At 35.0% G+C, this 26,472-nt stretch overlaps 1 protein-coding gene across 1 annotated transcript in view; it reads right to left on the bottom strand.

Moving 5' to 3' along the window:
- Window positions 1-22,340, bottom strand: part of SLC7A11 (solute carrier family 7 (anionic amino acid transporter light chain, xc- system), member 11) — a 74,818-nt gene extending 52,478 nt beyond the window's left edge. Inside the window, exons 1-4 of the mRNA XM_011985652.1 lie at window positions 21,326-22,340; window positions 16,199-16,325; window positions 12,100-12,215; window positions 3,046-3,171 (exon numbers count right to left, since the gene is read on the bottom strand). Of these exons, the coding sequence (XP_011841042.1) occupies window positions 3,046-3,171; window positions 12,100-12,215; window positions 16,199-16,325; window positions 21,326-21,602 (646 nt within the window). The 5' untranslated portion in view covers window positions 21,603-22,340. The remainder of the gene's footprint in view (window positions 1-3,045; window positions 3,172-12,099; window positions 12,216-16,198; window positions 16,326-21,325) is intronic.
- Between the last annotated feature and the right edge of the window lie 4,132 nt (window positions 22,341-26,472).

Raw genomic sequence — 26,472 nt, 5'->3', positions numbered from 1 at the left:
GGATCTGCCCGCCTCAGCCTCCCAAAGTGCTAGGTTTACAGGCGTGAGTCACCGCGTCCAGCCACAAGCCTTTCTTGTAGATAAAGCTTTCTTTATCTCTAAGTTAAAAATGCCTATTCATGAAGTACTGCCCATTCATGAAGTATTGCCTATGGCTGATTTCAGCATATAATAGCAGAGTTGAGACCATACAGCTTGAAAAATTGAAAATATTTACTATCTTTTCCTTTACAGAGAAAGTGCACTCACCCTATGACCCTGTCCTAGAGAATGACATGTTTTTTTCCTAGAAATATTGAAAAAATATTATAAAGAATTCTAAAATAAATAGGTTTCAATAAATTTTGCAGCAACATGTGAATTGAACACTTTTATTCATCACTTTTTTCTCTATTTTGTGAATCACAATGGAACTTTTTCTTTTATATCTTTTGAATAGTTTTAAAAGTCAGAAATTCAGATTCACTTTAGTCAGTCAATATTCAAGCTTAAGCGGAAAAAATGTTTCTACTACCCAAAGAAAATATCAAATGAGATTATCCAAATAGGAAGTGAGACTTTGTTTTAAAATAAAACTTCATGTAAATAAACATAAGGGGGACAGGAGACGGATGATGTGTATGAGGCACTCTCTCTTCCAAGTCAAATCTCAGTTTTTCCTGCATTCATTGCCCAGCCACAACATATATATAAATATAATATGTGTGAGTATGAAGACCAAAAGTGGAGAATGTTGAGTTACATACTAAACAATTTTTCCATCAAAGTAAATGATTCCCAAACATAGCTCACTTTTTAAATGATACGATAAATTCAGAAATGCCCATTTTACTAAGACATCGTTGTGTCCTTCCAGAAGAAAAATATAAGTAGTGTAATTAAGAGAGAAGCATCTGTTGAATATTCTTTTATCATAATCTGTGGTCTCTTTGGCATAAAGGCACACTATTTCTAAGAGTACAGCACCAAATAATCAATAAGAAAAGCCAAATTCTATAAAGACTGGGTCACAAGCACAGATCTTCAAAAGTGCCATTTTGAGAATATTACAAAAGAGAGGTATTTTGATTCTAGAATTCAGGAATATTTTGGCTATATAACAGAGGTCTCATGAAGATTAAAGTCAATATTCAAAGGAAAGTTCAACAAACCCTCATAAGTGAATACATTACATACAACTACTTTCAGGATATGATTAGAATAGAAATAAAAGCACAATCTGTATTAACAAAGTCTCTTACTAGAGTTTCAGATTAATGTGAAAAATGTGCGATCATGTGAGAGATAAAGAAAATCACAATTTTATAGTAATCGAGCAAATATACCTGCTAACAATGGTCTCTAAATGTTAACATTTACATTAAATGTGGTAATATTCTCAGGGAATTTCTCTGTTGAGTGAGATCTCTGAATAAGCCTGTCACATTAAGCATTGATATCATAATTATTGATTAAAATATCTCTGTATGGTAGCCACCAAAAAAACCTCAAGATATATCATGACCTCTGCTCTCAAGGAGTTTGTAATACAGTAACATTTGAGCAACCAAACCCTTCCTCATATACATATATAAATACCCAGTAAAAAAGGAATATAGTCTATAATGCTACCTATAGTGTCTTACATTACACCAAAAAGAAAAAGAAAGAAAATATATCTTAGTTTCAAGGGATAGCATATAATCTTTTGGAATCTAAACTAGTATTAAAGAACAGCCAATGACCCAGAGATTCTGCACTTTTCAAATACTGAAGAAACTCCTTACAGAAGACTGAAGAGTTAGCTCAGAAAAATAAAGCACTAACAAAACAGATTATTGTGCCTACATTCCTAATGAATAAGATAGAAGTGAGCAGGCTAGCTCTGTGGAGGCCAAGGTGTATTAGAAGAGCAAGCTCCTGTCTTCTCTTCAGAGCAAGCTCTAACGGTCAAAATCTACATTGTGTTTATTCTGCATTGGCTGCGGTTGCCGGATTTCATACAAGCATTTCCGCCAGCAGAGCTCTAAAATCTCCCGTTAGGCTTATTAAATGGGCAACAACAGCTCCCTTTCCCAGCTGCAGAGTAGCGGATCTTTCAGTGTTTGTCATTGTTTAATGCTTCTACCAACAGTGATGATTTTACCAAAAGTTGGCATTTCCTTTTGCCTGGTTCAATTCTTCTGCAACATCATTAAATTTCTCTATAAATTCCCTTTCTTGGAACAGACAATATCAATGTAAACATTAAATACTTAACATGCCCAAGTTATGTCATTCCTTTACAATCTCTTCTCACTTTCTTATTTCCTGCTATATTCCTGTTGCTAATTAAATAACACATGTGAATCTCTGTCCTCCAACAATTTCCACTGAATTCAAGCAACTGCACGTGCCTTCTTTCCTAAAACAACTAAAACTCTAAATATCACCTCTCAACTTCTTTTTTTAAATTAAATGTTAAACTCTATAAAGCGAGTAATCACAGAAATGCAAATTTTATATTAAAAATAATGTAACAATAAAAATTAAGTTTTTACAACTATTTTAGTGTGATATAATTTTGGTGTTTAGGAATGCTGTTCCGATATTGACTCCTCTTTTGAGGATACCATTCTCAATTTAAAAAGAATAATAACCAGAAAGTCAAAGAATTATTGATCATCTTTTATTATTTTCCAGATACCTTTTCTCTTTGATTTTTATTACTATTATTAGACAATTTTAAAGTAAAAAAAAAAAAAAGACATATTTATCTGTAATTAAAACTAAATGGCAGGTTTTTTTTTTCCACTTTGAGTTTTCACTTCAAACCATTACACCTAGAAAATTCACTGATGCCTTATTTTGTTGCTTGGCCCAGTCTTAATCCTCTTTCTGCTATTCAACTGTAAAAACCAACTCACTCACAATGTAGCAGCCGTTCAAATCAATTAGATGACAATATAGACTTTAAGTTCCACAAGCAGAGACTAATTAAGGATTCTGCTAGTACAAGCAAAAGTTAGTGTTAAAAAAGACCAAAAGCAGATAAGTATTTTAAAAAGCATTTACTTCAGTCCATACCTTTAATTAGCTGCATAACTCCAGGGACTATAATTATCAGAATTGCTGTGAGCTTGCAAAAGGTTAAGAAAATCTGGATCCGGGCGCTCCAGCTGACACTCATGCTATTTAGGACCATCACTACAGCTGCAAACAAATAGATGAAGTTACAAAAGGTGAATCCTCAACGGCACAAAGACATTTTAGGTCCTTGTTACTCAAAGGGCAATCTATGAGGCAGCAGTGTTGACATTGTTGTTTTAGGAATGCAGAATCCCAGGCCCTTCCCCAGACCTAATGAATACAAATCTACATTTCAACAGGTTCTCCAGCTGGTTTCTATACACATTAAAGTTTGAGAAATGTGGATAAAACCTCTGGACAATAGGAATTCTTCTCTTGTTCTTTGTATGTAAGAATGGGCATATATTGTAGTACTCTGACAATCCTATAAAAATGTCTTCTAACCAAACCCTCATCCAATCAGATGGCTGAATTTGACTCTCTAGCTTGATGTGGCAACTCTTTTCTGTCTCCATGACGGTATGCCTGCCACTGTGGATCACACTCAAGAAAGGGCAAGACATGTAGAAGTTGGTTCAGATCTTATTTTTCATTCTCAGGACTAGCCTCAGGCAGCACTTTTCTTTTGGTTTTCTTCTTTCTAATTAGCATGTCAAGGGGCGACTTTCAACCTACTGTACAAGAATCGTTTTTCAAGATATATTTTAGGGCTTGAGCACAATATTCTAAGTGATGAGTGCAAAAGACTAACCAGTCTAGGATGCACATTAGGTTCAAGCCAGCAGAATTTTTCATTCTTACTGATGCTATCCACAATTTCCCAAGCAGCAATAACTATTCACCTTCGACACCTTGTGGACCATGAAAACCTCAAGGATAGAGCAAGGGTTATTCATCGCTGTATTGCTAGCATCCAGCTCCATGCCTGGCCTGGGTAGCTTAATACATTTTTGTTGAATGAATGAACTGGGTCCTCAGTCAGAAAATCTAAGGCACAAGGGGAATGGTGATGCTCTAAGACCTTTCTCCCCTACTCTGCTGGGATGACTGAGGTTATTCTAGACAGTGGATTTCAACTTTATACTCTTTCCACAACCTTATGCTCAGTTTTAACAACCCAAAACATTACTTTATTCCTGACATTTACAGTTATTAACTATAACCTTTATATTTATAAAGGTATATTCTCCCTAAACAGATATTAAAAATGTAAAGATATTTCTCAAAGAAACAAAACTCCTACAGAATTCTTATTATTCAAATTGCAATTGGAAGTTTTCTTATGTATAGTAATGAGTCCGCCTCACAGTTTTCATTGCCTAATATAGTTACTAGCTCACTTCAGAATTTAACAATCAATGCAAATGTTAGCAACACATAATCTTTAATGGCAAAAAAATGGAAATAGCCTAAACCTCCTAAAGGAAGGCTAATTAAGGTATATCATTTTAATAGTTTATATGTAGCCACTTAAAATTATGAGGCAGTTAAATATTTATTATAAGAAAGGATATTCATGACATATTACTGATCAATACAGCAAGTTAGAGAGATGGATGGAAAGAGGAAGGAAGGAGGAAAGGAAGGAAGGGAGGAAGAGAGGGAGGGAGGGAGGGAGGGAGGGAGGAAGGAAGGAAGGAAGGAAGGAAGGAAGGAAGGAAGGAAGGAAGGAGTAATAGAAAGATCTGGAAACATATTTACCAAAACATCAACAGCAGGTGTTTATAGGAATACTAAATAATTTTCAGTTTTTTAAATTTATTTTTAGGAATAGTTTAATAAATTTTATAATGAATATATACCTTTTTGGTGACTATAGTTTCAAATACTGAATTGTATATTTGAAATATACTTAAATGTTCTCACCACAAAACAAAACAAAAAAAGAGGGGTAACTAAATGATATGATAGATGTGTTAACTCACTTGATTGTGATAATCATTTCACAATATATATATAAATAAAATCATTACATTGTACACCTTAAAATTACAATTTTATTTGTCATATGTACCTCAATAAAGCTGAAAATTTTAAAAAGTAAATGAAGCAATAAAATACATTTTGTTTTTGGAAAAAACTCCAAGATGGGAAAAATAAGGGACCAGAAGATCCCATACCAAGTGAAATAGGGGGTTACTAATGAAGAAATATTTCAAAGGAGTAATTATGAGAATGACCAAAAAGGCCAAACCCCTGAATAAGCTACAGGGGCATCTAAGGGGGCGTATTTCATCTGTGCTGGAAGGTGAAAACATGAAGGGATAGACAGGTCTGTCATCAATCACAAAGTGCATTATTTTATCAGAGGAATCACAAAAATAAAATTATTTATGTCTCCCCAACATAAGGCACTTATATATGGAAAATGTTAGTGTAACTCTGCTCCCCACTCCATCATCCAGTGGTTCCTTTCCTTTTCTAGGCAAATGACTGTGCGATGAGTCATTATACGATAATGACTATTGTTTTAATTAAGGAGATTCAACGTTGGTGTAAAAGTGAAAAAACTGTCTCATGTGGCCACCAGCAACAAAAGGGCAGTGTTTTCTTTCAAATAGGGCTCCTAAAACCCAAAGCAGTCTGTATTTATGAAAGTTCTTTCCGCAGTAGAAAAGAACTGTTATATAGAGAGAAAGAGAGAAAAAGAAAGGAGAGGAAAGGAGAAAGATAAAAAGAAAAAGAGTCAGGCAAGGAGGAAGGAAGGAGAGAGAGTGAGGCATTCTTATTTTTGGAACAACTAGCCATCTATATGTTTGAAAATAAGAAAGAGGTTTTGTTACTTTCATAAAGAGTGTAAGTACCTAATGCCTATTGAAATATTTAAAAAAAAAAAAAAAAACCCTGGGTATTTGGGATTTTAAAAAACATTTTGTAAAGTTTTCTTAGGCAAATGGAAGACATAATTCAACAGATACTATGAATTGATCATCTCATCCTGCTTTCCTCTCAGATAGCTTAACAAAAATTCTCATTAAGATGCTAGTACACTGCTGGTGGGAATGTAAATTACTATAGCCACTATAGAAAACAGTATGGAAGTGCCTTAAACAACTAAAAATAAATCTGTCATATGATCCAGCAATCCCATTGTTGGGTACTTGATTGTGGTGATAGTTTCACAAGGGAATACATACATCACACTTTATCAAACTGTACATTTAAAGCATGTATGGCTTATTGTATGTCAATTATACCTCAATAAAATTTTTAAGAAAAAAAAAAGATGAATTTTTTTCAAAGAGTTCTCAAAGCCCTGCTTTATCTGAGCATCCAGACACTGTACTCATTATTTGGTACACCAAATTCCAGCTGAGATGCACCTGTACTACCCTGAAGGCACAGCTTAACAAGTAACAAGGCAGCCAGTGAGAGGCACAGTGAAGCTTCTCCAGTGGCTATAACTGCTGTTTCATCATGTGTCTTTACAGTGAAATTTATGTCTATATATGTTGCTTATCCAACAATATCGAAAAGGGATTTGGGATTCACTAAACGCAAGAGCTTTCTGAGTTTCTGAAACAAATAATATGTAGTTTTAAAAAATACTACCTGCCCAAACTGCAATAATGAAAGAAATCTGAGCCAGTTCTCTAGTCCTAGTTTTACTTCCTTTGAATAACAATTTGCTAATTTCACACATGAGGAAATAATTATATCAGTTTGGGCATTTTTTGTGTGCTCGCCTTAAATTTTACCAGGATAAAAATACAGGGACATATAGTTTTTATTTACTTATTTATGATGCAGTTTCCTAAGAACTGAAATGTGGCAATGGAAGCTATATCTATAAATCCTGGAGATAAGAAATACATATTTGAAGGAAGCTATATTTGAAGAGGATGTTTAGGGGAATGTTAAGGACTAAAGCTGTGAGTTAAGGACTGGCAAGTAGTTCTCTCTGCACTGTGTAATTCAAGTCTATCTTTGGGTTTTGAAGAGTGAGATTACAGAGTCTGGATATATTGGGTTTTCTCCCAGGTTCAGGTTCTTCTTGGCTTCTGAATTCTGAGTACTTTGTGCTAAACTGATAAAATATATGGATACTGTGTAGGTATGTTACACGTTGAGATAAAGCGGGTTGTTTCACTGCTGTTTTGTAATGGCTGCCTGGATTCCTTTTATCTTTTTATTAGCATTCGTCTCCTGGATGCATTAATTTTAGAGAAGATATGTAGCAACAAACACTTTAAAAAGCAGAGTGACAGTTTATATCTAGGATCTCACTATTGGGAATAAAAATGTTAAGCAATATATAAATATAAACTATTATTTCATGGCAGACATTCTACAAACACTTTACATGAATAATGTTATTTAATCCTCATATCTCTATGACATAGTCATTTTATCGACCTTATTTTTCAGATGAGCAGCTGAGACTCAAGATATTATTTAACTTGCTTATGTTTGCATAGGTAGTAACAGTGAAGGTGAGTCTGGAGCCCAGGTAATCTAACTCTGGAGCCCACACTTTTAATTAGTTCCCAGGTAACAATGAGGAAGTAGTTCAAAAGACATACATGATTCCATTAGTGTACCTAGTTCTTTTAAACTCACGATGGCTCTTTCTCTCTGCAAAATTTCATATTTATGTTAGCTGGGATTTCAGGACCCTTTGTTTCTACATTTTACTTGTCATCCTCCGAAAGTATATGATAGTTGTTCTGCAGTACTTTAATATTTTAATACTATGTATATTTACCTAAAAATTGGTGGTGCTGGTAATTTACTTATGGTAGAAAAGAGGTAGGTATAGCCAGACTTCAAAGATGTAAACAGAGCCACTTCATATGCTATATTTGAAGTGTTAACACAGAAATAGTCCTAGATTTTCTTTTATGTAATTTAATGGTGCCAGGAAAATATAGATTTCAAAAAGAATATAAAGTAATACATTTGTAGAACTGGCTAACTTTTTTCACAATACAATCAAAAATGTTATTTTTGTTTGTTCCTCCCAATTACTTTCAAAAGTTTGAGAATTAGGATGGGGCTCTTAACTCATCTTTATTTTGTATAGATAAAATAAATTAGCAAGGAAATTGGCATTCAACAATTGATGGTGTTAGGGATGGATCTGGGACTAGATCTCATATCTTAAGGAGAATATTTTTATCATAATATTCTGATATTCAAGTGTATCATTATAAAGGGTTCAATTTCAGGAAAACAGAACAGATAAATATTTTAAATATTGAGCACACTTCAATGCTTATTGAATCTATAAAAGCAGTGAAAATTCATGAACTTCTACAGAAGGTAAAGAAAGTAATTACAGGTCGGGTGCGGTGGCTCACGCCTGTAATCCTAGCACTTTGCGAGGCCAAGGCGGGCGGATCATGAGGTCGGGAGATCGAGACCATTCTGGCTAACATGGTGAAACTCCGTCTCTACTAAAAATGCAAAAAAATTAGCCGGGCGTGGTGGCGGGCGCCTGTGGTCCCAGCTACTCAGGAGGCTGAGGCAGGAGAATGGCGTGAACCTGGGAGGAGGAGCTTGCAGTGAGCCAAGATCATGCCACTACACTCCAACCTGGGTGACAAAGGGGGACTCTGTCTCAAAAAAAAAAAAAAAAAAAGAAAGAAAGAAAGTAATTACAATATTGGGCTATAAGAGAGCAGCCAAATGTGAATCTATAAGATATTCCATATAAACTTCCATGCACTTAACATGTTTACTGGAATGGATAAAATTTGTATAAGCAAAAGCTTTTTTATCTTCATTAAATGTGACAGAAATGAAATACAGTACTTAAAAAAATGGGGGTGAATTAGTATTTACTTAACCCCCCACCCTTATCCCATTATCCTCTCTCAAATGGTTGGCTAACATTTCACAAAATTTGATATTCTTTTTTTCTATGATGTAGCAAGACCCTTCATGTTTGCCCTTTTTCTATGCTTAACTAGAGATTTCAAATGACCACAAACTGTTTCCTTCCCCAAGGTTCACAGGGGAGCAATTCATGCAATTAAACTCTATTTTCTACATCTTGGTAACCTTCCACCCCTAACAGGTAGAAAATCACCTAGACTCACTTTGAAGAAAGCAGGATGTGAGAGATTTGCCCCTAGACAAATTTCTCTTTCTCTATCTCCATCTCCACCCCCTGTTGCTCCATTAAAGCTAAATTTTTCTTAAAGACAGTTTGACTTTCCCAATTAGGGCATCGATTTACATTACCTACCACTGAATCATAAGGATATCCAGTTTTCTTTTTAATTGTTGCTGATTATGGAAATACATTTCTTTCTCAGAATTTCAAGCTTGCAAAAGGAACATCAAAATTTAAAAATGAATGTAATAACTCATGGCAAAAATAGAAGGAAACGTCTGGGTTCATCTAAGATTTATTCAGGCTCCTTGTTAACTATTCCATCACCAATGTCTACTACAGAGGTTTTGTAAATCCCAACATGGTTATCCTTTCCTAGAACTGTTTTAAAGTTTAGTTTGAGCAGTTTTTATTTAATCCTCTGAAATACTAATTTTCCCTTTAAAATGTTTAATTAAATTGGGATAAACAAGAAGAGAGTTATCTAGACTTATAAAAACATAAATATAGCATTATTATTAATGTAATTTTAACTCCAAAGTGAGTAAAGTTTGTGAATTTATAAATGTTTACATGCAATCTACTTAGTCTTCTGGTTATGGCTTTTAATTGATAACTATTATTATTAATTTACAGAGCTCTCAAAAATGCCACCCCTGCTCTTCTCTTTTTTAAAAATAATATTTGTGATATGATTCTGCCTCAGTCATTTGAGGAACAAGAAAATGGTGAATATAACAATGGCTGTTAGTCCAATCCCTTAGTGGAACAGTGGACTTATCAAGAACATTCTATAGACAAGGCACTCCGTTAATGGTCTTAAAAATCTGACTTTGATCATGTCTTTTGCAGGAAGATGGATGGAGCTAGAGGTCATTATTCTTAGCAAACTAACACAGGAACAGAAAACCAAATGCTGCATGTTTTCATGTACAAAATGGAGCTAAATGATGACAAATCATGAACACAAAGGGAAACAACAGTCACTGGGCCTACTTGAGGGTGTTTGGAAGGAGGGAGAGAATCAGAAAAAAATAACTTGGGTGCTAGGTTTAGAACCTGGGTGACGAGACAATCTGTACCACAAAGCCCCATGACATGAGTTTACCTATGTCACAAACTGCGCATGTACCCCTGAACTCAAAATAAAAGCTAAAGAAAGAAAAAAGAAAATATAATGAAAAAGAATCTGACCTAAACAAAAAAATCTGGCTTAGTTTCATCTTCCTTCAGCCATTCAAGATACTAATAGATTATTTTTTCACAGGCATTTTCCTGTGAAATAAAATTGGGGCTTAAACAGGTTTGAAACTTAGCACAAGATCACAACACTAAGAATTATAACACCAAGTTTCAATTCCAGCTTGTTCGACTCCAAAGCCTAAACTGTAACCACTATGCTAAAATGGTTCAACCCACAAAAACTTAGACTGCTAGATCTGAACATAAGACGAAGCACACTCTATTGCATTTTTATCATTTTCCCACTGCCTGGAAATATATCGAAGATGTCTAATCCTCCAAGTTTAACAAGTAAACAGACGATAGACTTTTCTGCTGGAGAAAAAAATTCTTAGACTTCTCAGAAAATCAAGTCAACAAATACTTATTGAGCACCAACAACATGCTAGGAGCTAAATGAGGGGCTGGAAATGCAGCAATGAATAGGTCTCTAGTCTCATGGAACTTCAAATGATGTTTTACTAAAAGTATAAATAGCTACCATTTTTATTGTGTTCTTAATAAATTAAATAAAATAATGCCTTTGCTGCAAGTAACATGGATGGAACTGGAAGTCACTATTTTAAGTGGAATTAAAGAAAAAGAAAGTCAAATACCATATGTTCTCACTTATAAGTGGGAGCTAAATAATGTATACACATAGACATAGAGTGTATAATAATAGACATTGGAGACTCAGAGAGATGAGAGGGTAGGAGGAGGATGAGGGATGAAAATTACCTAATTTCTACAATGTACACTATTTGGGTGATGGTTACACTAAAAGCCCAGACTCCACCACTACACAATATATCCATGTAACACAACTGCATTGTGCCCACTAAATCTATTTTTTAAATTTTAATTAAAAAAATAAATGAATTACAGGCAATAAGTAAATTACAGGCAATATCTCAGGCATTGTCCCACTGAAACATCTTAGCCACACAAACTAAAAATTCGTCCATGATTATGCAATTCAGTTAGTGTAGCTTTCTCTGTATAAGTAGCTAAAACTTGGTTAAATGTGATCATATTGATTAAGACAGTGATTCAAATGGCACCCAGAATTAAGTTATCCTTTCCCATATTTAAGGATTTGGTACCTGGCATCTTTTGGGGAATTAGAGTCATATACGGCTTCATATCACTCATGTAATTTTGTTCATGTTCTTTTTGTTTCTTTTTTAAATCAATGAATATTTGTGCCCATTGATAAAAAATGAACAACTTCTCAATTTGGAGACCATAAAGAAATCTAGTTGGAAAACATTATTAATAATCAATCTTGAAAGAAAACTCTTTTCATGACCAACAACAGGCAGCTAACATTATAACACTGGGAGTGACAGCTGCTAACACTACAAAATGTATAAACACAACTTACACACCCACTACATAAAGGTAACTCCACGAATACACATGAGATATAATTCAATATATAGCTAATTTCCAATTAAATAATCTCTAAAATAATTGGGGTTTCCTCTTTAAAAGTCTTGTTCATGTATAATCGACTTAATATTTTACTAGTAAGGTGATTTTTACTATTTAAAAAGATTAGCCATCATATCTATTGGCCAAATATAAAACTGGCATGGAATACAATATTGGATGTCACTCCAAATCCTTCCAGCAGAAATTTGGAACTGTAAGCAAGAAGAACATGATGTGAGAGGCAACCCCACAATGCAAAAAGTCTAAAGACACTTTGTATTCAATCATTTTTGTGTTGTTTCTTCCTTTTTTACATACATAGCTATAATACTCACTTAAGCCCACAGCTGTAATGAGCTTGATCGCAAGTTCAGGGATTTCACATTGAATAAAAAATGGTTCCAGAATGTAGCGTCCAAATGCCAGGGATATCACAGCTGTAGCTGCAGGGCTAAAAAAAAAAATGTATATATTTAGATTAACCACAGAGGGGAAAATAGCATTTTTATTAAATTTAATTTCATTAGATTTTTCTACCTTGAGTGTATTTAGCATATGCAACATGTTAAATATGAAAGTCTATAGTTTTCAGAATTCCATACTTGATTAGGTTGTCATAGACATTCCAAATGAAATATTTCCTATAACATTGGTGGCTAGTTTTTAAAATTCACATATTCTTGGGAACAAGGGTAAGTACTACCAACTTTTCCCCTGCTCTCCCATATTTGACTTTTCCTTCAAAATCTGGCTTATTACATGAGATCTTGACAGAGCTAGGCTTACAGGAAGCCATCTTCTTTCTCAAAAAGTCAGTAAATAAACATCAGCCATATTATGAATTAGTTAATGCCGTACAGATCTAATGTGTCAAGGCATAGTCTAAAGAATGAACACAATACTCAACCTAAAAAATTAGTATTAAGTATTCTCTGGAAATACATGCCTAAATACTTGATGTTGTTTTACTCTTATTTTTTCTGTACAGACAAAAACTCAAAGTCAAGTGATTATTCTTACTCCTATAGTAACAATCAGATATAAAGTATAAATTTAAAAATAATATATTTATTATAATCTTATACAATTAAGTAAATATAAATGGGACAAGAATATGAAATAAATTCAAGTATATAGAAATATAGGTAATACATCTTTCTATTTTAATTCTTCAAATATTTTTATGAGAAAATTGCACAGACCTTTTCATTTTAGATGTATGTATATATGAATGCATATTTTTTCCATAAACATGCAAGTCTGTACAATTATCTAATTTCTTTTTTTTTTTTTTTTCTGAAATGGAGTCTTACTCTGTTGCCTAGACTGGAGTGTAGTGGCACGATCTCAGCTCACTGCAACCTCCGCCTCCCGGGTTCAAGCAATTCTCCTGCCTCAGCCTCCTGAGTAGCTGGGATTACAGGCACAAGCCACCATGCCTGGCTAATTTTGACCCCGTCTCACCATATTGGTCAGGCTGGTCTTGAACTCCTGACCTGGTGATCCACCTGCCTCAGCCTCCCAAAGTGCTGGGATTACAGCTATGAGTCACCGCGCCCCCCGGCAATTATCTAATTTCTTATGTCAAACTTCCTTTTTAGCTTCTCTTTCTTCTCGTAGTTACCCAACATTCATGCCTGATCCATAGATTATCAGAAAACCAACCACCATTACATGTTGTCAACTTTGGCTGGCTGATACTGGAGAGCAGCATAAGGTTTTTGATTTTCTTCTTTTCCTAGACACCCTCCCATCTTCCCCAAACAAAACTGTTTATCCTATTCTCCATCATTTATACAATTTTTGATGTATAATTTAAAATCTGATCATGTCATTTTAGTGCTTTCAAAATATGTTCAGGAAATGCAAAACTCCTTCACATTGCATTCAAGGCTCCATCTGGTCTAAGCTCTCCTTACTTCTTCAGTTAGCTTCCTCCCACTACAAGGATACGAATCTTCTCTGCCTGCAGCCTCTGCAACTCATTGACTATGCTATAAACTTCAGATCTTGGTTCAATTTTCCTTTGCCAGGGAAAGCTTCTCCAACCTCTGACTGGGCCAGATCTCTTGGAGTATATTCATACTGAAGTCCTTGGCCTGTCTTCCACAGTGCTTATCACAGTAGCAATTTTATATTTACCTATGTGATTTCTCAGCTGATAATGATTTCCTCCCACTTGACTCGGAGCTCTAAGGGTACAAAATCGTATCTATCTTAACCACAATTTTATCTCCAGTGTTTAGCGCAGTGTCTAACATATAGTAGAAACCCAAAATATATAAAATATATAGTGAACACGCAAATTCGGTTTAATGACCCCTGCTGTGTACGGATAGGTAATATTTCTCTCCTTGAAATCTGTGTTTTACAGATTATTTCTGGCAATACAAACTTAATCTAAAGGTATAATTTTAATGGGAAGTACTTAGGAACTATGGGTATTAGTAAAAAAAGAGAAATGTTTAAATACTTAGATATCTTGTCCCTCCTCATGATATTTGTTATTCTACATATTTAAAAGGCCAACTCAGCAAAATCAGTATGTTATGACAAAGAGATACATAAGCATATTTTAAATCTTCTAGAATACAAAGGTACTTTCCTCTGTCCACAGACACACACACACACACACACACACATACACACAGAGAAAAGTAGTTTTTTTTTTCTTTTTAATTAAAGTAATAAGTGATTATCAGCTACCTGGGAGCAGAAATCATGACTGATTTCACTTTAGATCTCTTTTTATTGTCATTTACCATTCAGTGGCAGATTGTGGAATAAATAAATTAATAGATGAATATTTTATCTGTGCTACCGTAAGATATAAGCTATATTTATATGGAATGATCGTGTTCATCATAATGCCAAGCAATGAGCCAAAGTTACACACTAATACATGGCTGAAGATGGAGTCAAGTCCAACTGTAGTAAGCTCCAAAGCCCACCAGCCTGACAGGTCAGCAGTGTAAATAAGGAGTACATGTATTTGAATGCTGAGTATGTTATACACAATATATTGTAACTTTAAACTTTCAATTACTTATTCAAAAATAATTTAATATATGCCTAAAAAAGGGCACTGACCTAAGTGCTATACAGGTTACAAAAAGATCTTATCTTTATATGCTTGAAAGGTTGGCAGTTTTAAAAGGGAAACAAAATATAGACATCTAAAATATTAAGGAAGAATAGAAGGTATCATGTTCAATGTCAAATGTGAAGCAGAGATAGCATTTTCAGAAGAATTTAGAGATGAAAGAAATAACAAATTAGAATAAACAGGAAATTAATTATGAGAAAGATAGGATTTAAGATGACCTTTGAAGAGCAGATAAGATTCAGATAACCAAAAAGGAACAGAAAGTACATTCCTGATACAGGAATTTTAGAAAAGGAAAAAAATACTTATTATCATATCATTATAACAATTTTAAATAATGCAGAGTTGTTTAAAATGAAAAAGACTTCATGAAGTATATACTACTTTGAAGATATTTTTTCTGTTAAAAAAAAAGACTTCTAACACTGTAAAACTCATGATTAGTGTTAAGTCAGTACTAACTAGCACTTATTGGCACTTAGCCATAAAAGCTCACATGAGCTCTCAATCATGTATGTTTGGTAAGTTTGATAAGAGCAAGTTTCTCTAGTAATATCCATTAAATTCTGTAATCAGAATGTCCACATCACATTTTATAGAAGTAATTAGCCTTAAGAAACTGACACTCTGAAATGCTCATATGACATCATAAGCTTCCCACAAAGTTGAAGGAAATTTGCTATTCAGAGTGACTTGGCACTATTCAGTTTGATTTTAAACTGAGACAAGCAAGAATGTAAACACATTGTTACAACAATAAAATCAAAAAAGGCGTTTGGAACTGTAGTTCCTGATTTGTTTAACATAAGGAAATGAGTCATTTGACTCTGTCATGCAAACTCTGTTTTTTATAAAGTATAAGCCTTGGTGACCAATTAAGTTGTCAGGCACAGAAGGGTCTTCGTCACAATGACTAAGTAAAATTAAATGCCTTAGTGATATAATCTATAATAAGAGAAAATTCCAATTCCTAGTATAATATTTAATTTGTCTAGTTGGTCAAAAGGTATCCAGGTGAATTTTCATGTTCATATGCTTTCAGGTAAGCATCTTTCTCCTAGAAGTGTCAAAGAGAATAGCTGAGGGTTAAAGAAAGGTAGATACTTTTAATAGTTTGGCATTGCTGGTGAACTGCTTGTCAGTGACAAAATTGCATTAAAAATATCTTAATCCAGAAAGGTATTTTATCACAAGCTTTATATCCTGAGGTAGACATGTTTACACGTAGTCACATGACATGCATATGTTTAACCAGTTAAAAATAATCAAGGTGATTCATAAGAATGAATTGGTTTATTTTTTCTTAATTCTTTCTACTATGTTCTTACCGTATTATGAGGAGTTCTACCCAGACTCGTACAAAAGCTGGTAATGGACCAAAGACTTCCAAAATATACGTGTAATGACCTCCGGATTTCTTTATACTTGTTCCCAATTCAGCATAAGACAAGGCTCCTGTGAAATATTTGTCACAAAATGGTACCAATTTAACACATTTTCAAGACACCTAGCATTAAAATGGATACAATAATGTTTATATGCTGCCTGAGATGTAACTATCTCCTTTGGTCTGAATAGCATCCTTATTCAAGACAAATAACCGTCATCTAATTGCTAAGACCCGCCAAGTTCCTCTTCTAACATCCTCACAGCTGAGATTTAGTTCACTCTATTTGAACACTATAATTTTACTTGAAATGACAAAGACACGTGTCTACAACAATATCATGTGTTCCAGAATTTTGAGATGAAAACCTGGAAATAGGGGAAAAAGAGAAGAGAGATGTCAATAATATCGACCTATTTTTAGAAGAACACAACCTCACTCCGAGACAAGGTGTTAGTCCAAATGTTTGAGTTAGCTTTTAACTTTTTTTTGAATTATTTTTTGAGAACCCTTTTAATAAATTATGTTTCCGTGGAAAATCGAAATAAATAAGCTGTATCCACTCTTTAGAAAACTATGGACTCTATGCCTTGCAAGATTTCATTTAATTTGTAGGATATATTTTGTCAACAAAATGAATTCTGACTCCTTCTGTTTCTATAAAAGGCTATATTGAATGTTTTTTGAAGTGTACACTCTGGGTTTTTTGTTCTTTTTTTTTTTTGAGATAGAGTTTCTCGTCACCCAGGCTAGAGTGCAATGGCGCTCTCAGCTCACTGCAACCTCCGCCTCCCAGGTTCAAGCAGTTCTCCTGCCTCAGGGTCCCGAGTAGCTGGGATTACAGGTGGCCACCACCACGCCCAGCTAATTTTCGTATTTTTAGTAAAGATGGGGTTTCACTACGTTGGCCAGGCTGGTCTTGAACTCCTGATCTCAGATGATCCATCCACCTCGGCCTCCCAAAGTGTTGGGATTACAGGCGTGAGCCCTTGCACCCAGCCAGAATATACTTTTTTTTTTTTTTTTGAGACAGAGTCTCACTCTCTCCCCCAGACTGGAGTGCAGTGGCACGATCTCTGCTCACTGCAACCTCTGCCTCCAGGGTTCAAGCTATTCTCCTGCCTCAGCCTCCCAAGTAGTTGGGATTACAGGCGCCTGCCAGCACGCCCGGCTAATTTTTTGTATTTTTAGTAGAGACCAGGTTTCTCCATGTTGGCCGGGCTGGTCTCGAACTCCCAACCTCAGGTGATCTGCTCGCCTAGGCCTCCCAAAGTGCTGGTATTACAGGCGTGAGCCACTGCACCCAGCCCAGAATATACTTTTTAAATGAGGTGCTATAATTTATATTTGTGTACTTCAGATCGAATTAACTATAAGCTAAATTTTTAATATTTAACGATACAATTCACATAAAATTGGACAAATATGCAATTCCACAAAACCTCAGTTTCACTCTCTGTGAAATGGAGATCTCAGTTTCTACCTCATAAGGGAATTATGTGTATAGATGTGGCAGTGGGTACCTAGGAGAGTACACGGCCTGACACATGGCAAGCATCACATGAAATATAGCTATACTTATTAATTTGAGTAATTAACAAGAAAATAAAAAACATATCCTGTCATTATGTGAAAAGTTCTATCTGTACTGCCAAGTGCTCAAATGTAAGAACACGACTTTTTTCCAAGCTACATCTGAGAATAAAAGTGTAGAGAAGTATTACTGATTAATAATAATTTAGACAGAACTGTCCAACATAAATATAATTTGGATATTCAGTGAAATCTTAGTGTTACATATTTTATATCTGATTTCTAAACTTGTCATGACATCAAAGTCACCTAGGAATAATTGTTTTGTTTTGTTTTTGAGAGAGGGTATTGCTCTGTCACCTAGGCTAGAGTGCAGTGGCACAATCTCGCCTCACTGCAGACTCCACATTCTGAGCTCAAGTGATCCTTCCACCTCAGCCTCCCGAATAGCTGGGGCCACAGGCGTGCACCACCATGCCCAGCTAAATTTTTGTGTATTTTTTGTAGAGACAGGGTTTCGCCATGTTGCCCAGGCTGGTCTGGAACTCCTGGGCTCAAGGGTTCTGTCTGCCTCAGACTCCCAAAGTGCTGAGATCATGGGCATGAGCCACCATGCTTGGTCTGGGAATAATTTTTAATTCGAAAACACTCAAATGAAAAACAGACTCTAATCAAGAGAGTGTAGATTGTCCACAAGAGAAATTCAAGAATCTCTATCATTTTAAAATTTGCACAAATAATTCCGAAGTAACTAGTCTGCAGACTGATATGTGGGGAACACTTATATATTTCATCTACCTATAACTAATTATAACGAGTTGCAACTCACTCTCCATGGGGGAACATTCGCCATGTTGGTAGGCTGTCCAGAAAAGGATCCAATATAAAATGTTATTGGAAAGAGTCTTAAGTACCTCAGAATTTATTGTCAGAGAATCAATACCTAGACCTCTGTATGCTTTGCTGAAACTCCAGGATGGTTGCCCTAGGTTTACACTGAGTTCTGGGGGAATGATTTTCATTTAAAGGTCTAAAGCTTCATAACCATTTTGCCCAGATGAAAAAAGTTCAAAACAAGATGTAAAAATCCATGTATTGACCCTTCACTTAAAAAAAAACTATATATATGTATTAAACCAAATGTACAGATTCTTTACAGTTGATCCCAGAGTTCTAGTGTCTTTTTAAAAAGAAGGATTATTTTTTCTTTACATTTTGCTTTGCTTACTGTTAGAGAGGCACTCCTGTCCAGAAGCTTCTGGTAACTTAAGTGACAAATGCAATGCAAATAAAGATAAGTAGATTAATACAAGAAGCACACTCCCTTCAATTATTAATCAAAGAACACCAGCTCAAGTGTAATGTTAGCTAGTCTCCTTAGCTGTTTCTCTCTTTTTATTGTTCTTGAGCTTCTGCTTAAGATATGTAATACTTATGCATAAGCATATTTTCATAGTGCAAGTCAACATCACTTTAACTAGTTCAATACTCATACTGATATACTTTATTACATCTGAATAATATTTTATTATGTGCAAAAATTGAATCCCATAGTGGAAGCTGCATGTACATAAGTATGCAAAGTCCAGTAAACTGGTTGTGGTTTTTCTGATTAGATATTGATTTATTCTGAATATATAAAGTGCTGTAAGAAGATTTAAAGACTGAGGTGCACAAAGTCATTTAAGATGATCAACAATTAGGTTTCTCTTTATCTACAAGTGCATACACCAGAGCTATTTTAAAGTTAATAGTGGCTAAGGGTACTATTAGAGTGTCTCATAATGGTATTACTCCAAATTATTTTATAAAGATGGGAAGTAATACTGGGAAATAATGATACACAAATGTTACTGAATATTTAATAAAGCACAAGTTAGTCATATAAATAATACCACAAACTCTTTCTAAAAACCCCAAATAATTCCTCTATAAATCTTTCTATACTATGACCTTGTTTTAACAAGTTTTATTTAAAATAAATAAATAACTTCTTCCTAAAAATGGAATTTGAGGACTAGGAGCGGTGTCACTGCTCATGCCTGTAATTCCAGCACTTTGGGAGACTGAGGCAGATGGATCATGAGGTCAGGAGATTGAGACCAACCTGGCTAACACAGTGAAACCCCATCTCTACAAAAATACAAAAAATTTGCCAAACGTGGTGGCACACACCTCTAGTACCAGCTACTCAAGAGGCTGAGGCAGGAGAATTGCTTGAACCTGGGAGACGGAGGCTGCAGTGAGCCGAGATCACACCACTGCACTCCAGCCTCAGCAACAGAGCGAGACTCCATCTCAAAAAAAAAAAAAAAAAAAAAAAAAAAGGAATTTGAGTTATCTAGATGAGCGTCAAACCAACGATTTAAAACATCACAAGGCCTGAGTGGAAAGAATGAATGGATTGGTACACATGGGAACAAGAGTTAGTACTTGTTAGTTAGTCCTAGAGTTACTTAGTACTTGTTAGTGTTAGTCCTAGAGTTAAGACAAAGAGCAACTTTAAAGTATAGAATCTTTCCCAAGAAGAGTAAACAAATCTTCATAGCATAAATCAAATTTAATGTTTGACAGTTCACCAGTTTCTATCATCTTTACAACAAACTCAGGTAGCGCTCTAGTAATTTGCCTATTTCATAAGGGGTATTTATTTATCTCTTTATTATTAATTCTCAAATCAACAGAAGAGACATAAATTTTGAAGAAAAATTCATAATTATACTTCTACCAGTTCCCTTAGGATTAATTCAGTGAACAGGTGGACAAATTATCTGTGTCCCTGGAGAATAAGTGAAATATAAATGATAAAAACAGATCTGGGCAAGCACAGAAAACTAACACCCAACTGAAGTTTTAAAACTTACATTGCAAAAGTGTATGGGTATTGAGAAGAGATGAAAGGTTGAAAAGTAATTTGAAATTTGCTCAGGCCATTGCAATATGCCCCATTATGATAGGGATTGAGTTATGCGCCATCATACATTTCTCTCTCATGCCAAGGACTTTTGAAAGGATATTAAGAGGTGACAAGCATATGAACTTAAAAAATATTTTTAAAAAGACTGCCACCCATTTGTTAGGCTAATAAAAAGTCAGTAAGGCTTCTGCTGAACACTTCGTTCTATGTCTAAATAGGCCATGCCAGGTTCCACTTCACAGGTGTTTCATTCAACATGCCAGCTGCCAGAGTGCCCAAGCTAAGCACAACTGCCCGGCATAGAAAGTGTGCATGTTTTTTACGGGGTCATGAAAGTTAGTCTTTGCTCTCATCCCACAGGGAAAAGTCAGAAAATAGCCTGTCTTAGTCAGGAAAAGAAAGTACAGCCTGTAGGAAACAATTTGAGGGCGTTCCAGATCACACCAACAGTGGATTCTGCGTCTGGGTAGTTCACGTACCTGAACAAAAATTTTAAAAATGTGGTGTGGCCTTTGCCATCCATTCACTCCTCAAAAATTACCATTTGCTTTCCCAGAAAGCAAGCTTTCCAGTCCCACAGCCACGCCCCCTCCCCCCCAGAGAAAAAGTTGCACTCACCAAATAGTGACAGGACCCCACACACCGTCCAGATGGTCAGAGACATGCCCACGCTGCCTGTGTTCTGGAGCACGCCCTTAGGAGAGATGAAGATTCCTGCTCCAATGATGGTGCCAATGATAATGGAGATTCCCCTCAGTAAAGTGACTTTCCTCTTCAGCTGCACTTTCTCCTGCCCAGGTGGCTCCTTGTTGCCCAGGGAAGGCAGCCTCCTGTTAACATTTCCCTGCAGGTAACCTCCTTTGGAGATGGTGGACACAACAGGCTTTCTGACCATAGTAGGGGCACACGGGGGAAAAATAAAACAGAGGGAAAGAAAACAAAACTTTCAACTTTGGTGTCTCTTGGTGTTACTGATCGAGGTCTTCCTCTTTGCTTTCTTTGCTTTCAGACTGTCTTTCTCAGCCCTATAGTGTTCACAGGTAAAAACCCAAAGGTGTGCTTTATCCTTCACAGCGGCTAATTACTAATCAGAAACACCTGTGTATGCATCGTGCTCCCAGTTCTCCACCTCCTCGTTCTACCGCTGCTGCTGCTGCTGCTGCCGCCCTATCATTACAAACCAGCTCAGCTTCCTCATGGGCTTGTATTTAAGCGCCTGCCTGTCACACCAACTTACTACAGCTAAATGATGATGCAAATTCTCCAGGTTTGCATCAGCCACATGAGAAGGCTCCAGCATTACTCAGCTCTTTTTTTTTCAAAAAAAAAAAAAAAAAAAAAAAAAAACCAGGAGGAGCTTGTTGCTCAACTGACCTAAGCTTTTTAGAGAACAAAGCACACACTTTAAAGAGACTTTGGCCAATCCAGAAGTAGTAAATTCGGAACAGACCTTCCCAGAGATTTAAAGCAACTCGTAGTGAGCAACAAAAGCTGTTCAAACAAAATGAAACAGGAAATAGTTACTTCATTTTAAGGAGTTTCTTTTTCTTTAATGCATGTATAAAAACATTTTACACGTGACTGTTTTGTGAGTAGAATGTATCCTAAAGCTGCATTTTTTTATAACAACACAGTTTGAGTTTCATAATTTGTGTAATGCTTATTTTTATTTTTTATTTTGAGTTTCTTATAAGGCAATACAGTCAAATCTAACATTTACAAAATTAAAAAGATTCTACACTTTATACTGTGTCACATACATACAACTGTAAGCCTTCCTCAACATTAAAAGATAAAATTATTTCTTATTACTCATAATAAACCAACATTTTAAATCACATCTGAGTGTGACAAATATAAAATTCACCATGACTCCAGAAAATAGTCATTTTCGGATTCTCATTAGCACAAGGTGATTTTTTTTAACTAATGTAAAAGATACATATTGTTCCTTTGAATTACCAAAAAAAATTTCTAAGTTCAAAATTACACAATTACAATTACATAAAAATATGCATATAGCAAAAGACTGTAAAGGAAAACACAGAATAGTAGTTACAGAAAGTAATGATATTATGTATGACTTTTTCCACATTATATAAACTATTGTTATATTATGATTATAAATTTAAAATGCATTAAACATGTAAGCTAAGATTAAAATATTTACTTTGTAATTGTCAAAAAGGCAAAACATTTTTAAACCCTTCTAACTTTCTCAACCAAGTGTCAAGAAAAAATAAATACGAAAAGAAAAGAAATCCTAGATATCATTTTTGGCTATAGTTACATGTGGTTTTGAATGCAGTGAGAAGAATTGAATGTTATCATCACCCTGAAGCTAGCTTTATATGCACCATTAAATATGCTTCTGAACCTTTGAACAAAAACCACAAACAAAAAGCCTGTGTGCGAGAGGTTGGCAGGGAAAGAAGGGAGTCAAGTATGGTGAGAATGATCAAAGAAGGAAATAAGAAATTGCCATTAGGAAAGTAGCATCGAAAAGGTCAGACCATTTTCTGTTATGTTGGCACCTGAGAAAATGACACCACCTCAATGCTTTGCCATCCAAATAATTGAGGCGACATTTTCTCCTTTTTAAATTATCTATCTAAATTCTATATAATTGGCTTTGGCTACACCAAGTTAAAGTTTTTATTTAATACTTTCTCTCACTTGTTATGTCTTTCAAAAAACAAAAATGGGTCATTTTCCTCATGCAATCTTGCTAAAACTCCTAAAGAAGGAAGCTAAATAGAGATTCTTTTCCTTCCAATTCTCTTCCTCCTCCTACATCTCCTTTCAACTCACACAATTTTCCTGATTAATGTACCTAAGGGGGAGTGGCTTTTGTTTCCCAATAAGAGAAACATATTAGCTCTGAAGACATATGAGGTAAAAGTAGGACGCTAAGAATCACAGGGAACAGCAACTTTCTTTCTCTAATTAACACAGTGTCACACTTTAATTTTGAATTTTGTTATAAATAATTGAACTAATAAGTTGAGCCAAAGACCCCACTCAGATAGGAAGCTGAATGAATTCTAAAGGATGATTATTCTTTCAATATTAAATAACATTTTCCTCCTCACAGTATTTTTTTAAAATTGTGAAGAAAAATGGCTGATGTTAGACTAAAAACCAAAAGGATTATACTTTCATGTAAGATAGAGGCCACCACTCACAATGTTTGCAAAGCTGCACATTGCCACTAAGGGCAGCAGTGTACTTCTTCTAAGCACCCCAAAATCTGTAGAAAATGCAGTTTATAAAGAAAATGTTGAATTTTCTTGAACTCTTAAAATCGCCATTTCTAAGCTTGTAAACTAAGAGTTTGGATGGTCCTCAAATACTTGTGTAACATAAAAATGTGTTCAAAGCAAATGAATACATATTCTTCGTCCTGTATTAGGCCTTATTTTAAGCATAGCTGTCAAATTATGGGACTATCCTAGTGCAATTCGCAAAAACTTATTTACTGCTTACTGTGTACAAGAAATAGTCCTAGCTTCCTCACAGCATCTCATAATAGAAATAGACATAATGTATAGTGGTAGCTACCATTTTCTAGTAATAATTTCTGTCCCATGGTTATAAATATAGGTATATAATCTAGGCCTGGCCAAATATAATCCATTGTTCTGGCTGCAGAGTACTGGAATATTACCTGAGCTTGGATATTTCTAAACAGAATTAGAATTAGCTTTTTTCAACTGTTGTTGGAGATTGTAAAGATGTGACCTGAGAACAACCCGGTGGCCATGTTCCTTGACGTGTTGCAAATATCCTCATGGAATAAGATTGAATATGCAGAAATTAGAGATATTCAGAAAGTCCAAGTACTATCATGCCCTATCTTAGTTCCTAAAGGACACAGATTGGCTCGGGATCCTGAAGATCTTCATTTGCTTCTGTAAGCTACCTAGTTTCCTTGCCAGGTATGCTACCTAATAACACATCAAAAGTCAATTGCACATGGATCATGGAGCTGAATTTGAACGGCACATCATGAACATTTCTAGAAATGGGTCACCCGATATAATAGTAATTAGTCACATGTGGTTATCAGCTCTTGAAATCTGACTAGAATTTGAAGTCTTAAAGAAAAATAACAAAAAAGTTATTAATAATTTGTATTATTCATATTAGTTTTGCCTATTTTATTTTTTATTATGGCTACTAAAAATTAAAATCATATCTGTGGTTCAAAGTTGTGGCTTACTTTATAATTCTAATGGACAGTGCTGATCTAGAGTAAAATGCAGAATATATTTCTAAACTTTGTGTAAGCAGGGATTTCTTAAAAGGGACTCACAAACCCTAATATAAAAAAGAGAAAAATATAGTGTAATATATTAAAATTAAGAATTTGAGTTTATCAAAATATACTATTTGATTATAAAAGTGAATCTTAAAATGGGACAAAATATTTCCAATTTGCAAAGCTCTCATATCCAGAATAAATAATAAGTTTGTATAAATCAATAGGAAAATGACAGACAACCCAATAAAAAATGGCCAAGAAATTTGAACAGATGTTCAATAAAATAGTCAATTCATTTGTGAAAATCTGCTCAATAGCGTTAGTTATTGGGGCAATTAAAACCAAAACCACAATAAGCCATCAATTCCCACTGAGAGTGGCTCACATGAGACAGACTAGCAATACCAGGAGTACTGACAGCATGGAGCAACCAGAATTCTTACACTGCTGCTGGCAGGACACAAATTGGTGCATCCATTATAGAAAGCTGTTCGATGGTATCTTTTAAAGTTAAACAGACACATACCCTTTGAACAAAAAACACTCCTGGGAATATGCCCAATAAAAATGCAGGGCATCTATATGTCAAAAAGCATGGATGAGAACATTCCTAGTACCTTTATTCATTTGAAAATAACCAAATGTCCATTAACAGTATAACAGATATATATATCATTGTATTTATTCAGTGAAATACTGCAATGCTCTAAAAAAAGGACGAACAATGGTGATATAAAAAACAATATGGGTGATTCTCACATAATGTTAGAAGACAGAAGAAAAAAGCATATACTGAAGGGTTCAATTTATATAAAGTTTAAAAACAGGTGAAATGATTCTACAGTCTGAGAACTCTCTGGTTATCTTTGGAGATAAGATTTCTAGTGATTGCGAGGGGGAACCAAAACAGTTCTAGAGTCTTGGTATTGTACTATTTTATCACCTGGGTAGTAATTACCTGAATATTTTAACTTTCTGACAATTCACTGAGCTTTACATTTATTTTATTTTATTTTACTTTATTTTATTATTTTTTTTTGAAACGGAGTCTCACTCAATGTGTTGCCGAGGCTGGAGTACAGTGATATAATCTCGGCTCACTGCAACCTCTGCCTGTCAGGTTCAAGCGATTTTCCTTCCTCAGACTCCCGGGTAGCTGGGATTACAGGCATGCGCCACCATGCCCAGCTAATTTTTGTATTTTTAGTAGAGACGAGATTTTGTCATGTTGGCCAGGCTGGTTTTGAACTCCTGACATCAACTGATCCACCCGCCACGGCCTCCCAAAGTGCTAGGATTACAGGCATGAGCCACTGCGCCTGGCCTACATTTATATTGTTATACCTCTCTGTATTTATGTCATAACTCAGTTATTTAAAAAAAAAGCACAATAGTTGAAAATTTGTGATGTTCTTTCAGAAACAGATTGCTTAAGCAAATAAGCAAAACTGTAGAAAATTTGGGGAGCATAATTGATCAACTCAATACAGTTACTTTATAG

This window comes from Mandrillus leucophaeus, unplaced genomic scaffold (assembly GCF_000951045.1).
Source record: "Mandrillus leucophaeus isolate KB7577 unplaced genomic scaffold, Mleu.le_1.0 Scaffold289, whole genome shotgun sequence".
Classification (NCBI taxonomy): Eukaryota; Metazoa; Chordata; class Mammalia; order Primates; family Cercopithecidae; genus Mandrillus; species Mandrillus leucophaeus.
Note: the sequence above shows the minus strand (reverse complement) of the source record. Positions and strands in the feature narration are given on the sequence as shown.